Genomic DNA, 15410 nt, shown 5'->3' on the forward strand with positions numbered 1-15410 from the left:
CTGAGTTACACCCAAGCTTTCATATTTGTTGCAATATTACAAAATGTGTTGCAATATTATTGTATTGAGGATATGTCTGACAACATGCCCTCAAATGATAAAATAAATGTATTTACTTCTGTCATACCATTTAATGTGTTACACCAGACCACCTGTGAGAGCTGTAAACAATATCCCAGTAAAACCAGCTCCTTATTAGGAGGTTTTAAGGAACCTGTGTACTGTAGGTGCTGATGACACTGAGACAAAGCCTGTATAAACATTATAAACCATCTCTGGCTGAGACTCCAAGCCCTTGATCTGTTGTTTTCATCCCTGTTAATGAGGTATCATAAGGTCCTATAGGCTGACACTGCTGTGGCTCCCTGATTTCCCACTGTCCCAACCCTGTGTCACTTGGGAGACAGGAGGCTGCTGAACTCAGGTTAATTGAGCCACGGTAAGCCACATGATATTTTCACATGAAATTCAATCAGACACAGTCAATTAGACGCTTGCGGAAATGAGAAGCCATACACGGATTTATTGCATATTTCCATTAATTACGAGTATTAGAGTATTTCCATATAGGGGCAGTGTTTGTTGAATAACTTGAGGCAGACACTATGACATTTGTTCTACAATTGAGTCAAATATACTGAACAAAAATATAAATGCAACATGTAAAGTATTTGTCCGTTGTTTCATGATCTGAAATAAAAGATCCCAGAAAATGTTCCATATGCACAAAAAGCTTATTTCTCTCAAATTTTGTGCACAAATTTGTTTACATCCCTGTTGGTGATAATTTCTCCTTTGCCAAGATAATCCATCTACCTGACAAGTGTGGCATATCAAGAAGCTGATTAAACAGCTGCACCTTGTGCTGGGGACAATAAAAGGCCATTCTAGAATGTGCAGTTTTGTCACACAACACAATGCCACAAAATTTGAGGGAGTGTGCAATTGCCATGCTGACTGCAGGAATGTCCACCAGAGTTGTTGCCAGTGAATTTTATGTAAATTGCTCTACCATAATTCGCCTCCAACGTTGTTTTCAAAAATTTGGCAGTACATTCAACTGGCCTCACAACCGCAGACCACGTGTAACGCACCAGCCCAGGACCTCCACATTCGGCTTCTTTACCTGCGGGATCATCTGAGACCAGCCACCAGGACAGCTGATGAATAATTAAGCCCTTTTGTGTGGAAAAACTCAATCTGATTGGCTGGGCCTGACTTCCCAGTGTGTGTGCCTGGCTCCCAAGTTGGTGGGCCTACAGTATGCTCTCCCAGGCCATGGAGTATTTTTGTATGCTGGTCATACTGTCTGTGCAGCATTCAAGTTTGACTGTAATGCTATATTCAACTTGAGTGTAAAACCAATAAACAATGGGCTACATGGAAAATAGTTAGATTATTTTCCTATTCTTAACCTATGACGTATGTATTTCATAAAATGTCTATAAAAATTGCAACTATTTAAATCCGGATGTCCAGCATACATATTGGAATATTTTATCAGTGTTTTAAAAGTGGTAGAGCCTCCAAGCTGCTATTAGCTTAGTGAAGTAGAGGACGGAAGTTGGTTATTTCTAGCCTCTTCCCACAGTCGCTGGAGTGCCATGAGTCTGGCAGGCAAGTCTAAGTTTTCTCAAAAGTTCTTATTAATGAAGGGGATCCTGACTGAGTGTTTGAGTTCGAGGATGGAGTCCACCTGTTCACTGGAAAACAGGTTGTGCCACTGGGCCACAGGCTTACGGGGGTTGGACAGCATGTCTTCCCAGTGCCTCTGCTGGTTCCCTGTAGCATCACAACCCAGGAAGATCTTCCCAATAGCATCGTTCCTGCTAAACTTGTCATGGTCCCACACGGAGATCACCAGCTGAAGCCTCTGGAGGGAGCAACAGCAGACAACAGTCACTGCAAAATGTACTACAGAGGTCCCATCACCTTTTTGTTTAAAGGGGCAATCTGCAGTACAAACAATATTGGTTTTGGTAAACAGCTGAGGAATGGGGTTGAAAATATATAACCACTCTCAAATGTATAGACAGAGCTATGGATGCACGGACTGACCATCCATTATATCAAAATGATAGTTTAACCGTGCTTTGATGCTATACAGTGTTTGTTTACAATGAAATCATTTACAAATTGTGGAGTAAAACAAGCTTATACACTGTGTACAAAACATTAGGAACACCTGGTCTTTCCATGACATATACTGACCAGGTGAATCCAGGTTTAAGTGTGGAAAGAAGTGCAACGCTGCTAGTTTTTTTAAAACAGTTTCACGTGTGTATCAAGAATGGTCCACTACCCAAAGGACATCCAGCCAACTTGACACAAGTGTGGGAAGCATTGGAGTAAACATGTGCCAGCATCCCTATGGAACGCTTTCGACACCTTATAGAGTCCATGCCCCCGATGAATTGAGGCTGTTCTGAGGGGAAAAGGGGGTGAAACTCAATACTCATATTTTGTTTGCTCAGTGTATTTTGGGTTCTGATGGGGTACAACAGTTGAACTCAGCTCATGAGGCATGTTTAAGTTATATTCTTTAAAAATGTATTTGTTTATATCACACTGTAAAGGGGTTGCTGTTAATTTGACAGTAATTTACAGGCAGCTCAGTGGCAAGTAAAATTATATATTTCATATTACAGTACACCTACTCTACTATAAATACGGTATCAAACCAAGTACTGTGATAGACACACGGTACAATACCGTAAAGTTGACTGTACTTTACTGTAGAAAAAAGTACATGTTACCGTAATCTGAAGGAATGAATGGATGAATGAAATTCATTGAGGGGAGGGGTTTGTATTTCACAGTATTTTACTGTAATTGTAAGGGATTGGTACAAGCAGGTTGGCTGCTAGGTAAAGTGTTAAACATTACAGCATATTAATGAATATTTTGTGTTTTATATCACTTGCACTTTGGTTTGACATTCAATATCCCTATGGGCAAGTTAGGGACCACTGTTGATGGGAGGACTGTTCATAATAATGGCTGGAATGGAGTGAATGGAATGGTATCAAACACATGGAAACCATGTGTTTGATGAGTTCGATACCATTCCATTGACTCCATTCCAGCCATTATTATGAGCCCGTCCTCCCCAATTAAGGTACCACCAACCTCCTGTGTTAGGGACGATCAGTCAACTACACAATGTACAGGGGACAATATTTTAAAATGTCAAATGCTCCAAATTTCAATGACTTAAAAACCTCAAACCAATTATAAACTGTAGAAATTCATATACAAATATTGAAAGCATTTAATGAGACAACTAAAAGATGTGCAACATGAAAATATTGTCCTATTTACATTGTGTAGTTCATTGACGGTCCCTAACTATCCCCACAGATCGGCAATCCAAAGTCAAACCAATTTTGCCACAGGTCGCACACCAACCGGCTAAAGAAGTTGGCTAGCTTGCTAGCTAGTCCAGGCTACTTCCAAACACAAGACCTGGTTAAACTGTTTCAAGTTATCTAGAAATGTGAGTGACTGTAACTGTGTACTGTTTTGCAGAGTGAAAGAACAAACGCTTCTCACAAGATACCCACATCAGAGATACACATATCAAAGCACTCCTCCAAGACACAAATCTCATTCTCAGTCAAATTAGATAATGAGGAGAATTGAAACCGAGGCTAAAACAGAAAGTTCAGCCCCCCTTCAAGGTTTAAGACTTGCTGCTACTCCAATCTGACCCCTATACATGTTAAATTGATGGGGCACTATAACCACTTATGAGTTGAATTGGTATAACATTATCACTCATGGGTGCAAGAGGTTCGCCTCTTACAAGGCAGAACTCAAAATATAATAATGAGCCAGAAACAGCAATACCATGCACCCACTAGTGGTCAAAAGGTTTTTGACGCTCCACAGGTACAGTACAGTACTGTATTCTATGGGATGGAATGGAATTCCATTCTAAATACAGCAATTATGTCCCCGCCTACAACATTTTCCCACAATGCACCATCATTTACAGTATGCTTCAGTAAAACGTTTCTGAGTATTTAACTGTTGATAATACCATAAATTACCATATAAATTACAGTTTCGTTAAATATAACTTACAGTTTCAAACAGTGCATTCTTTAAAAAGAGTAAAAATGGATGTACAAATCGCAGATTGACGATTGAAATTATTTTAGCCAAAATATAACAATGGATTGTAAAGGGATGGCCTCTTTTCTGGAGCTCCATAACATGCAGGCAGCTGAGCTTGAAACTGTCTGGAGAGCATCTGTTACGGGATTTTTGTGTTTAATGACTAAAATATGTATACATTTGACTTAGAATTATAACCAAACAGAATACTACTATATTACTGTAAGAATGAATCTTATTATAATCATAATGTTGAATGTTATGTGTTCCTTGTTAGAAAGAATGGGTTTATCTTCAGACAGGCTAGAATGATGTCTCTACCCAGGGAGGGGAAAGACCTTGGGTTGGTTGCAGATAGTTTAACAGGTGGCAGACAGTAATGAGAACTCTAACTATACTGCCATTGTATCCGAGAGGAGGATGGACATTAAAACCTATGACATCATCTTTATTATATAACCTGATGTAAAATGTATTATGATCAGTACTCTCGAGAATAAACGCTATTGATTGATTGATTTTAAGACTGGTTTCTGCCCATTTTATGCTGATAAGTATCTTACAAATTCTTATGTATGGGCAGAGTGTTTTAATTGAACTGGTTGATAAACATAGGAATAAAATTCCTTTAACAGCATCTTAGATTTAGATGCACTATTGTAAAGTGGTTGTTCCACTGGATGTCATAAGGTGAATGCACCAATTTGTAAGTCGCTCTGGATAAGAGCGTCTGCTAAATGACTTAAATGTAAATGTAAAATCTTAGCCATATTCTGAGATACGATCATACTTACTTGAATTTGTTCAAATGACACCACAAATGTAAAAGATTCGTTGAAGTAGGGATTTAGTGTGCACTTTTTAACAGATGTCTTCTTTCTCTTCCACTTCTTCTTGTCCAGAGCTAGCTGCACTTTCACATAGGGATCTACAGTGTACATGAATGACAGTAGAATGTAGTTTGAGCATCCAGTATTATTTGTAATAATCGAAACTGGCCACAATAATCCTGTAGTATTATTTGTAATATTCATAATTTTGCCTGGAATCCTGACCTGTTTTATAACAGTCCACTCCTTGTTACTCCATGTCATATGTTTGGCATATGACGCTTAGTACAAGGAGTGGAATTTCAGCACAAAACCGGTCTGGATTCCAGGCTAATCATAACTAGCCTCTTCACAAATACAACCATTCAGTCTTCCTCTCAGAGAGCCAGGGCTTGGACCTACCTGATGAGCCCCTTAAATCCATATTCTTTAGGTTCTTGACTTCCAGGATGACAACAGTCAGTTTGCTGGTGGTCGGGACGTAACGCAATGAGAAGCAGATCTCTCCCAGAATGATATCCTGTAATCACAGAAGGTAACCAGAAACGACATGAACAACCAGGTGGAAATACAGTATGTAGGCCAATATTATCTCAAGGAAAATTAGGTAGAGGTAGACTTCCTGTCCTTGTATCAGCATTATGACAGGTCCAAAAATCAAGTCACATCCTAACCTCAGACTTGGAGGGTTCACTAAGGTTTTTCCACTCCTCGATCACATGATTCCAGTCGATGGTTCCGAGCTGCAGCCTCAGCTCCCCGATGATGTCATGTTTGGAGAACCTATCGAAGTCGAACACCTTCATGACTATGGTGGACTCATTGAGCTCAGCTTTGTCAATCTGGACACAAGACAGTCAGATGAGATTGAAGAGTGGGGCAGAGACACAGACTCACTAACACTGTGTATGAAACAATAGACTGGCTAAAAAGCTCTTAAACATATAAAACATACAATAGGAATATCAATCTAATACCTCAAATGTGAAGTGTTCATTGAAAACGGGGTTAAGGGTTTTCCTGTAGACCTTAGTCTCGAATGTCTTTGACTTGTTGGGGGTGATGTAGACTTTAACATAGGGGTCAGAGGTGCCTCCCAGGTCCATAGCTGGCAGTGCTACAGCCTGTTTAATCCCCACTGTCAGCTGCAGGGGATGAGAGACGGTAGGAGAGTCAAGGACAGTAGGGGAAGATAAAGGGCCACACACACACATGCAAGACCACTGTAATTCCAACTGTTGTATGGTATAAAAATAAAGACACACTGAAGTATACTTAAATTAAATTTTGAAAAATCAGACATTTTGCTCTTGTAATGTGTAATAATTCATACAATATACTGTATATAAAAAAGTATGTGGAAACCCCTTGAAATTAGTGGATTTGGTTATTTCAGTCACACTCGTTGCTGACAGGTGTATAAAATCTAACACACAGCTATGCAATCTCCATAGACAAACATTGGCAGTAAAATGGCCTTATTGTAGAGCTCAGTGACTTTCAACATGGCACTGTCATAGGATGCTACCTTTCCAACAAGCCAGTTCGTCAAATTTCTGCCCTGCTACTGCTGCCCCGGTCAACTGTAACTGCTGTTATTGTGAAGTGGAAACCTCTAGGAGCAACAACGGGTCAGCCGTTGAAGTGGTAGGCCACACAAGCTCATAGAATGGGACCGCTGAGTGCTGAAGTGCGTAACGCGTAAAAATCGCCTGTCCTCGGTTGCAACACTGACTACCGACTTCCAAACTGCCTCTGGAAGCAATGTCAGCACATGAACTGTTCATCGAGAGCTTCATGAAATGGGTTTCCATGGCCAAGCTGAGTTTTTTGTTGTATCATTCCTGGTAGTTTTTCAATCTGTTAGACCTTAAATGTAGCTGTTTATTCATTTTTTTTAACCAGATTATATATTTAAGGGGGGGGGGGCTATTCCCTTGATTTATTTGCAGTAAAAACTTAAATGTAATATGTTTCAAGGCTAAGATCACGATACGCAATGCCAAGCGTTGGCTGAAGTGGTGTAAAGCTCGCCGCCATTTGACTCTGGAGCAGTGGAAGCGCGTTCTCTGCGAGCCAGGCCTAATCTCCCAACATCAGTGACTGACCTCACTAATGCGCTTGTGGCTGAATGGAAGCAAGTTCCCGCAGCAATGTTCCAACATCTACTGGAAAGCCTTCCCAGAAGAGCAAAGGCTGTTATAGCAGAAAAGTGGGGACTAAGTCCAAATTATTGGCCATGATTTTGGAATGAGATGTTGGCTTGTGGTGGCTACGGTGTTTTGAGAAAGTTACAAGTTCAAAAGACTAACTAACCTCTTGTGCCTTGTATTCCAGAGAGTAGAGTAGTCTTCCACGGTTTTTAGCTGAGCCGTAGTTTGCATCATCCGAGGCAGGTTGGACCTGCCCATCAAGAACACTGTCATAGCTCAAACCAGCCAATCACATTCATCGGTTACACAATCAATCCCTCAAGCAGTGGCCCATCCTAACATACAGTGCCAGTCAAAAGTTTGGATACACCTACGCATTCAAGGGTTTTTCTTTATTTGTCCTGTTTCCTACATTGTAGAAGAAAAGTGAAGACATCAAAACTATGAAATAACACATAGGGAATAATGTAGTAAGTAATATCATGTAGTAAAAAAAAGTGTTAAACAAATCAAAATATATTTTATATTTGACATTCTTCAAAGTAACCACCCTTTGCCTTGATGACAGCTTAGCACACTCTTGGCATTCTCTCAACCAGCTTCATGAGGTAGTTACCTGGAATGCATTTCAATTAACAGGCGTGCCTTTTTAAAGGGAATTTGTGGAATTTCTTTCCTTTTTAATGCATTTGAGCCAATCAGTTGTGTTGTGACAAGGTAAGGGTGGTATACAGAAGATAGCCCTATTTGGTAAAAGACCAAGTCCATATTATGGCAAGAGCAGCTCAAATAAGCAAAGAGAAACGACAGTCTATCATTACTTTATGACATGAAAGTCAGTCGCAAAGACCGTCAAGCGCTATGATGAAACTGGCTCTCATGAGGACCGCCACAGGAAAGGAAGTCCCAGAGTTACCTCTGCTGCAGAGGATAAGTTCATTATAATCAACTCCACCTCAGATTGCAGCCCAAATAAATACTTCACAGAGTTCAAGTAACATTCGCATCTCAACATCAACTGTTCAAAGGAGACTGAGTGAATCAGGCCTTCATGATCGAATTGCTGAAAAGGACACACTACTAAAGGACACCAATAAGAAGAAGAGACTTGCTTAGGCCAATAAACACGAGCAATGGACATTAGACCGGTGGAAATCTGTCCTTTGGTCTGATAAATCTAAATTTGAGATTTTTGGATAATGTCCGCAAGTGTGGTTCCCACCGTGAAGCATGGAGGAGGAGGTGTGATAGTGTGGGGGTGCTTTGCTGGTGACACTGTCTGTGATTTATTTAGAATTCAAGGCACATTTAACCAGCGTGGCTGGCTACCACAGCATTCTGCAGCGATACACCATCCCATCTGGTTTGCGCTTAGTGGGACTATCGTTTGTTTTCAACAGGACAATGACCTAAAACACACATCCAGGCTGTGTAAGGGCTATTTGACCAAGAAGGAGAGTGACGGTGTAGCATCAGATGACCTTTGTCTCCACAATCACCCAACATCAACCCAATTGCTTTAGGATGAGTTGAACCGCAGAGTGAAGGAAAAGCAGCTAACAAGTGCTCAGCATATGTGGGAACTCCTTCAAGACTGTTGAAAAAGCATTCCTCATGAAGCTGTTTGAGAGAATGCCAAGAGTGTGCAAAGCTGTCATCAAGGCAAAGGGTGGATACTTTGAGGAATCTAAAATCTAAAATCTATTTTGATTTGTTTAATACTTTTTTGGATACTACATGATTCCATATGTGTTATTTCATAGTTTTGATGTCTTCACTATTATTCTACAATGTAGAAAATAGTGAAAAGAATAATGAGAAACTCTTGAATGAGTAGGTGTGTCCAAACTTTTGACTGGGACTGTACATAAGGAGCTAAGGCTACACCTCTACTTTACTCCCCCACAACGGCGACCAATCCAAGCAAGAAGAAATGGATAGAATGGAGCGGATGCTCTGAGTTATCCCAAGAAGACCAAGCTAGTACTACTACTACTACCTTTACTTACTAGCGATGTAGTCGTGGAACCAGTCGCCCCTTGTAGATTGATCTGATGGTCCGGCTTGTTCTTTCTCTTTTTCTTGCTCTTGCAGCAGTATTTCTCAAAGACCCAAATAATACACACCAAAAACAGCAAGACGATGACGGCAAAGATGGTGTAAATGGCCCATCTTGGCACTGCGTGAGATAGAAAAAGACAGCAGTTTGTCTCATTATGACACACTTCTGAAGCATGAGGCAAGAGCACAGCCAGCAAGATTAAGGAGAGATAAACTTGTAACAAGTTGAAATGGAGAGCTATTTGAAAACATTTGCCTTGCATTTATTTGACAGCAGCAGCCCCTAGCTGCCGAGTCCTGAGAGTCAGTGTAGTCAAGTAGTCTCACACATCTGAATCATGCAGCAAAGAGCACAGCCAGCAGGATATATTAACATATATAACAAGTGAAAATTGAGAGCTAAAAAATGTGCGCTTGAAGTGGAATTTGGAATTAGATATGTCACATAGAAACAGGTGCCCAGGCAGGCAGGCTGCTCTACTCGGCTATGTCTGTTGAAAGTGGGACAGATGGGGGGCAGCGTAGGGGTGCCCACTCATGAGAGAGTGTGTGTGGGGGGGGTGTCAGAAGAAGAGAGGGGGTGGAAAGATAGATGGAGGGAGAGATGTGGTGGGGGTGGGGGAGTGGTGGAAGAGGTGTGGGCAGTTAGGTGGTTACTTACAGTGAATCTTGTGCAGCAGATGGTCTATAAACCCGAAGGCGGCGTTAGTGGGGCTGGCAGTAGTTTTGTTATTAAGTAGTAGTAGGGGTTATTTTGCCGTTTGCTAATGGGGTTTTAGGAAACATGGTATATGTACAGGTGAATAGCTGAGACCTAGAATCAAGAGGAAACAGCAAAAACAGGCTATGAGGAAAAGCAATTTGGGTAATTCATAGCTCAGGTTGTTACTCTGTCTGCTGACGGCAACTGCTACTTTAACACAGCTACCGTACTGTTGCTCCACAGCAGCCTCTTCTGGTTACATAAAGCACTAATCATTTTCATAGCTTTGATGTTGAAACTATTTTCAAACTCAAGTTATGCCCCCACCCATTCTTTCTTAACATCCATTCTTTAAAAACATTGTGCCTCTGCTTGCAAAAACGTGGTTGCCGTGACAGAGAGCGGATACTTAGCCATAACCATTGTTAAACAACTGCAGAGTTGAGTGCTGACAGCTCCACACAGGCAGTAGCTCATTAAAAGAGGGTGTGCTGCACACCCTGATAACATTATTTGAGACAAAATGGCCATAGCACAGAGGATTACTTTCTTACACTGTACACGGCAAATTGGCCAGTATTACCTAGTGTTGATTTTTCAGTGTAACATTTCTAGAGTTGATTCAGGAGTTAAATTAACTATGTAAGTGTTAAATCAACACTCATTGGTGTTAAAGAACCCCAGTGTTGGTGTTAACAACCAGTGTTGAACCAAAACCACACCCATCAGTATCATATATCCCAGAATGCTCTTTTGTAGGTTGATTTTTCGAATTGTTTGTTTCAATATCTATGTTTTTTCAGGGACATAGATTGATTAATAATAATCCAATGTGCTACTTAATTTATTGCACCATTACTAAAATGGTTGTTCCAGTTTAGATGCTTTAGGTAGTCTCATATCTTAGTCTTCCTGACCCTGGCAATCATTCTGAATGCAGGTTGCGGGTGAATAAAAATTCTAAATGTTGGATATCCCCACACTGGCCAGCATAATGTGACTTGCAGACCTGACGTGGCCTGTAAACCATGAGTTTGAGGCCACTGTATTAGGTTAAAACTGGGCCCTCAAAATAAGGCCTTATGAAATACGTATTATATTGTTTTAAAGAATTACATTTTAATGATAACATATTCACTTAGGATCTCACTTGGTGAAGTCCACACAACTGAAAATGAATGAATGCAGCAACCATGTTTCTGTCAGTAGCAATACAGTCATGGGTGGTAACTCTACAATTCATTGAAAAGCACTTTGGGAAATATGCAAATAAGGCTTTAAACTAAGCAGTGTGTTAATTTAACACTGAAAAGTGTGGACCTGTATAGACACTGGAACAGTGTTAAATGTAATACTCTCAGTGTTTATTTAACCCTGGAGAATTTGCTGTGTATTAAATACAGTTCACATTATTTGAGCGTTAGAACAAAAGTGGAAAGAAAAAGTACCACAAGAGCTTGAGTCTTTGTTCCCATGACCACAACCAACAACCATACAATAGCCCCAAAAAAACGTAATCAAAAGATACCTATATTCTGACAGAATCAAGTTTTACAATATAGGAAAACGAATATGTAAGCACCGAGTTAACACTCACTGTTTCAGGACCAGTGTAGGTTGTATCCTTATTACCGTAGCCTACTTGAAGACTGTATTACTCTATCCTTCATCCATGCAGTTCTCCAGCAAAAGGGAGTTACAGGATAACAACAAACGAGGGGAAGGAAGTCACTTTGCCCTGAAAGTCTGAAAGTGGCTGGATCAGCCCATAAACGTTCTGTATGAAGTGTTGATCAGTGAGAAGAAGACGTGATCACATGGGGAAGATAAATATTATACCATTATGCATTTTGCATAGTTCATTGCTAAGTAGATAAAAGGCCAACTTAGTTAGGCTGTAGCCTTTACTATTGTTCCAACTACAGTATCACAGTTTCGTTTAGAATACCATTTTTGAGTAACCTATGTTACAGGTGCGTATCACTAGAATTTAACAACACAATAAGCTGTGTATTCTGGTTTACACACATCTTTCTGCCGTGTTTAAGTACTCAATCTTCAGCCATACAGTGTTTACACTTTACAAACACACATTTAGGTAATCTATTGCCAGAGTTGATGCATGTGTCAGTATACCTAACGAGTAACACAACAAAGACGTTTCCAAAATGAACCACCCATGATCTTGACTATATTACTCAAAAACACATGTCTGTTGGACAGTCACGTGATAAGCACATTTTGGAGAGGCCTGAGTGGGTTTCTTTAAATGTGTAAATATTGCACTGGTATATTGCTTGACTTAACTTTTTGTGCAATGATAACAGATAGGTTTGTTTCCAGAACTTGTTATTCCAATGATGTGTGCTGATCCCAATCATCCCTTCCCTCTATTTTGTTACAACTTGTAGATAGGTATGGTAGGAAGCCAGTGGAGGCTGATGGGATGGACTATAGGAGGACGGGCTCGTTGTAATTACTGGAATGGAATCAACGGAACGGTATCAAACACGTCAAACAATTCAAATCCCGTGTTCGATTCCGTTCGATTTATTCTATTCCAGCCATTACAATGAGCCGGTCCTCCTATAGCTCCTCCCACCAGCCTCCACTGTAAGAAACTTTGATGTATACCCTAACACAAGTAACAGAGGCAGTGGCTACAACAACTCATGTACACACAGTGACACCACACAGTGTGTGTGTGTGTGTGTGTGTGCGTGCGTGCGTGCGTGCGTGCGTGCGTGCGTGCGTGCGTGCGTGCGTGCGTGCGTGCGTGCGTGCGTGCGTGCGTGTGTTTGTGTGTCAGGGAACACGTACAACATTGGAATGCTTGGCTCCATCTCAGGATTAGAAGAGGAGAGACATTCGATTGACTAGGAGATAGTACAATAGTCTGGAAATGTTTTATGCACATGGGGTAATAGCCTTCTACAGTAGAGTATCAAATAACATCTTGGAGGGAAAGCAAGAGTAAACAGAAGCATTTTCATTTACATATGAATTAGCATAAAAAACGGTTCTGTTACACCACTGTGAAAAGTGACAACCGTCCCTCCATGAGTGAATAGTCACCTCTCCTATCATCTCATTAACTATTTATATTTATCCCATTACTTTCCTGTATTCAAATTACACACATCTGACTACTTTGTATTTTAAGTTTTTAAGTCCACTTGGTTTTATAAATATGCAATTTATAAATATGGTTGCCATGACAAATAAACAACATAATCTCATAATTTGTGTAGTTCTGTCTGTCTGCTAGTCCTACTACTCCTGTACAGCGGGTGGCAGTATTGGATAAGTATCTGAGATGTTTTTTACGGAAAAACACTGTAGAAAGGGAGGGCAATTTTACCGTACTCGCTTAGGCACTCGCATACACGAAGGCTACTGGTTTCAAATGGTTCTTTATTCTGCATAATCTGTTCAACATATGTGGAGGTTTGTCATTATAGCCTATTCAAATAGACCATTTTGCAAGAACAAATGCCTTCTAAAGTATTCCTGAAAGTCAATTGGCTTTGTACTTTCGTTTTCATGGTTAAGAAACTATAGAGTTTGGAGATTGTTTGCGTTATTATTTTTCAAACTATTATCGTTCAAACTGGTTTATCGAGCAGGATGGATTCAATGGTGCGCAACCCGGATGTCAAGCAGGTGAGACAACGTCATGTCACATATCCTGCGGCAAAACTGTATTTTCATAATCGTCAACAGAAAAACGACTTGTATACGTCTATGTTTGAGCACTGCTGTTGAATGTTTATGTCTGTCTCTAGAGAGACGCAGCTCAGGCTGTGGTAGTTGCAGTGTCATCAGACGCAATTTTTGACCCAGAAGTTGAGCAAGTCCATGGAGCAACAGAACCTTTGAGAAAGGGAGATGCTTTTTCTTTCATGAAGGTGAAAATTTATTATTTTAAGCACCCATAATGTATGCACAGGTAGCAGTATTACGAAGTGACATTTAAAAGTGTTATGCATAATAGAAATGGAATTACAGTCTTTACAGAAATTTAGTTGGCCGTACTATATTTATATGGACTATATTTTTATGGTTTTGCATGCTTTCATCCTCATCAGGCCATCCAGGTAGTGAATGAAAGACTGCTGACCATGAACTCTGATGAGACATTGCTGTTCGATGTGATTCTGCTGTCCAATGACAGCGAAGAAAAACACTCACGGATCATTGCCAGTGCAAAACATTATGGTACGGCATACACTCCGAATTAGGCCTACAATAAGGGTATGTACTGTATGTAAGATTAATCACTATTTTGTATTTCTTGTATTCCCCAAAAGGTCTTGATATTGGCAGATTTTGCTTCTGCAACAAGGAGGATTCCATTGAGAGCCTGCAATCAAACAACGTGAAACTGTTTCTGTCAACGGATACTAATGATGTGTGCAAGGCCTTACAAAAAGGTATGGTGTTTCGAAGTCTTACATTAACTCAGAAACAAACCTTAATTTGGTGAACATTTGTTATCGTAAAGGTTTTAATTAAATACCGCCCTCACTCACTCACTCTCACACACACACAATCTTTCTCTCAACCCAACTGTTAAATTCCCCTGTTTCTTTGGACATTGTTTCAGGTGTTCCAGCAGCCCTACTGTACCGTCCGACAGACCCACATCATCAGACAGAGGATCAGCTCAAAGTGGTGTTCTCAGGAGATGTGATTGGATCCTCAGAGGAGATGCTGCATGGCTTAAGAGAACAGGGCTTCACCGAGACCCAGCTGCAGGGCTTTAAAACTGCAAAGGTACAGTAGTTGTGGTATAACAACATACCTGTCCTACCCTTCTAGAATACATGACTATATAGAACCAAAACGGGTTCAATGGCTTACTTCATATGGCCTTCAGAAAGGTTCTATATAGAACTGCAAAGCACTTTTATTTTTAGCAGTGTATATAATACTGTATGGGTTTCCATTGATAATGCACTTACTATATGTGAGTTGGATTAATTACTGGCTTTCACTAAATAAAAGTATTGCTGTTTGTACTCAAGGGTTCCGTGAAAGAGTTTGCCGTATTGATGGGAGAGATGAGGAAGAGGTTTGGGTTGGAGGGCAGCCCCCTCTGCACCGGCCTGATGACAGTGTGGAGCTCCAGGGATGTGTGTGCCAGCGCCCTGAAGACTCTAAGAGGCTGGGGACTGCTTGTGGATGAGGCCTTTTGCCTGGCCGGAGCCCCTCGTAGCCCCATCCTTAACTTGGTACAGCCTCACATACTCTGCCTCGATGGCCTGTATCACATGGAGGGGTTCACTGCAATGTCATGATGGATGGCAGACCAATGGGAAGAAGATGTATGTTTGGGTATTTTTCTGTTACATTTTTGGATAGAAGCTTTCTTGTATGCTTTTTGGCTCGAGTTTTATTTGAACTCACCAGCATTTTTATCATTCATACAACAGATGCCAACTTCAGTATATCAATGAACCAACTGCTTGAACAGATTGTTGTGTAAATAAATATTTAAATATTCCTTTAGTCTTGATTATTTAATTTTTACAAACTACAAAA

At 40.5% G+C, this 15410-nt stretch overlaps 1 protein-coding gene and 1 pseudogene across 1 annotated transcript; one reads left to right on the forward strand and one right to left on the reverse strand.

Moving 5' to 3' along the window:
* Positions 1 to 508: 508 nt before the first annotated feature.
* On the reverse strand, positions 509 to 9949 carry LOC139530221 (synaptotagmin-1-like; annotated as a pseudogene).
* Positions 9950 to 13186: 3237 nt separating this feature from the next.
* Positions 13187 to 15372, forward strand: LOC139530222 (cytosolic 5'-nucleotidase 1A). The gene is made up of 6 exons (XM_071326429.1): positions 13187 to 13529; positions 13652 to 13774; positions 13955 to 14084; positions 14177 to 14299; positions 14473 to 14642; positions 14894 to 15372. The coding sequence occupies exons 1-6, from the start codon at positions 13494 to 13496 to the stop codon at positions 15164 to 15166; spliced, it is 855 nt and encodes a 284-aa protein (XP_071182530.1). The 5' UTR covers positions 13187 to 13493; the 3' UTR covers positions 15167 to 15372.
* The last annotated feature ends 38 nt before the right edge of the window (positions 15373 to 15410 follow it).

The sequence above is a fragment of the Salvelinus alpinus genome, chromosome 9 (assembly GCF_045679555.1).
Source record: "Salvelinus alpinus chromosome 9, SLU_Salpinus.1, whole genome shotgun sequence".
NCBI classification, from domain to species: Eukaryota; Metazoa; Chordata; class Actinopteri; order Salmoniformes; family Salmonidae; genus Salvelinus; species Salvelinus alpinus.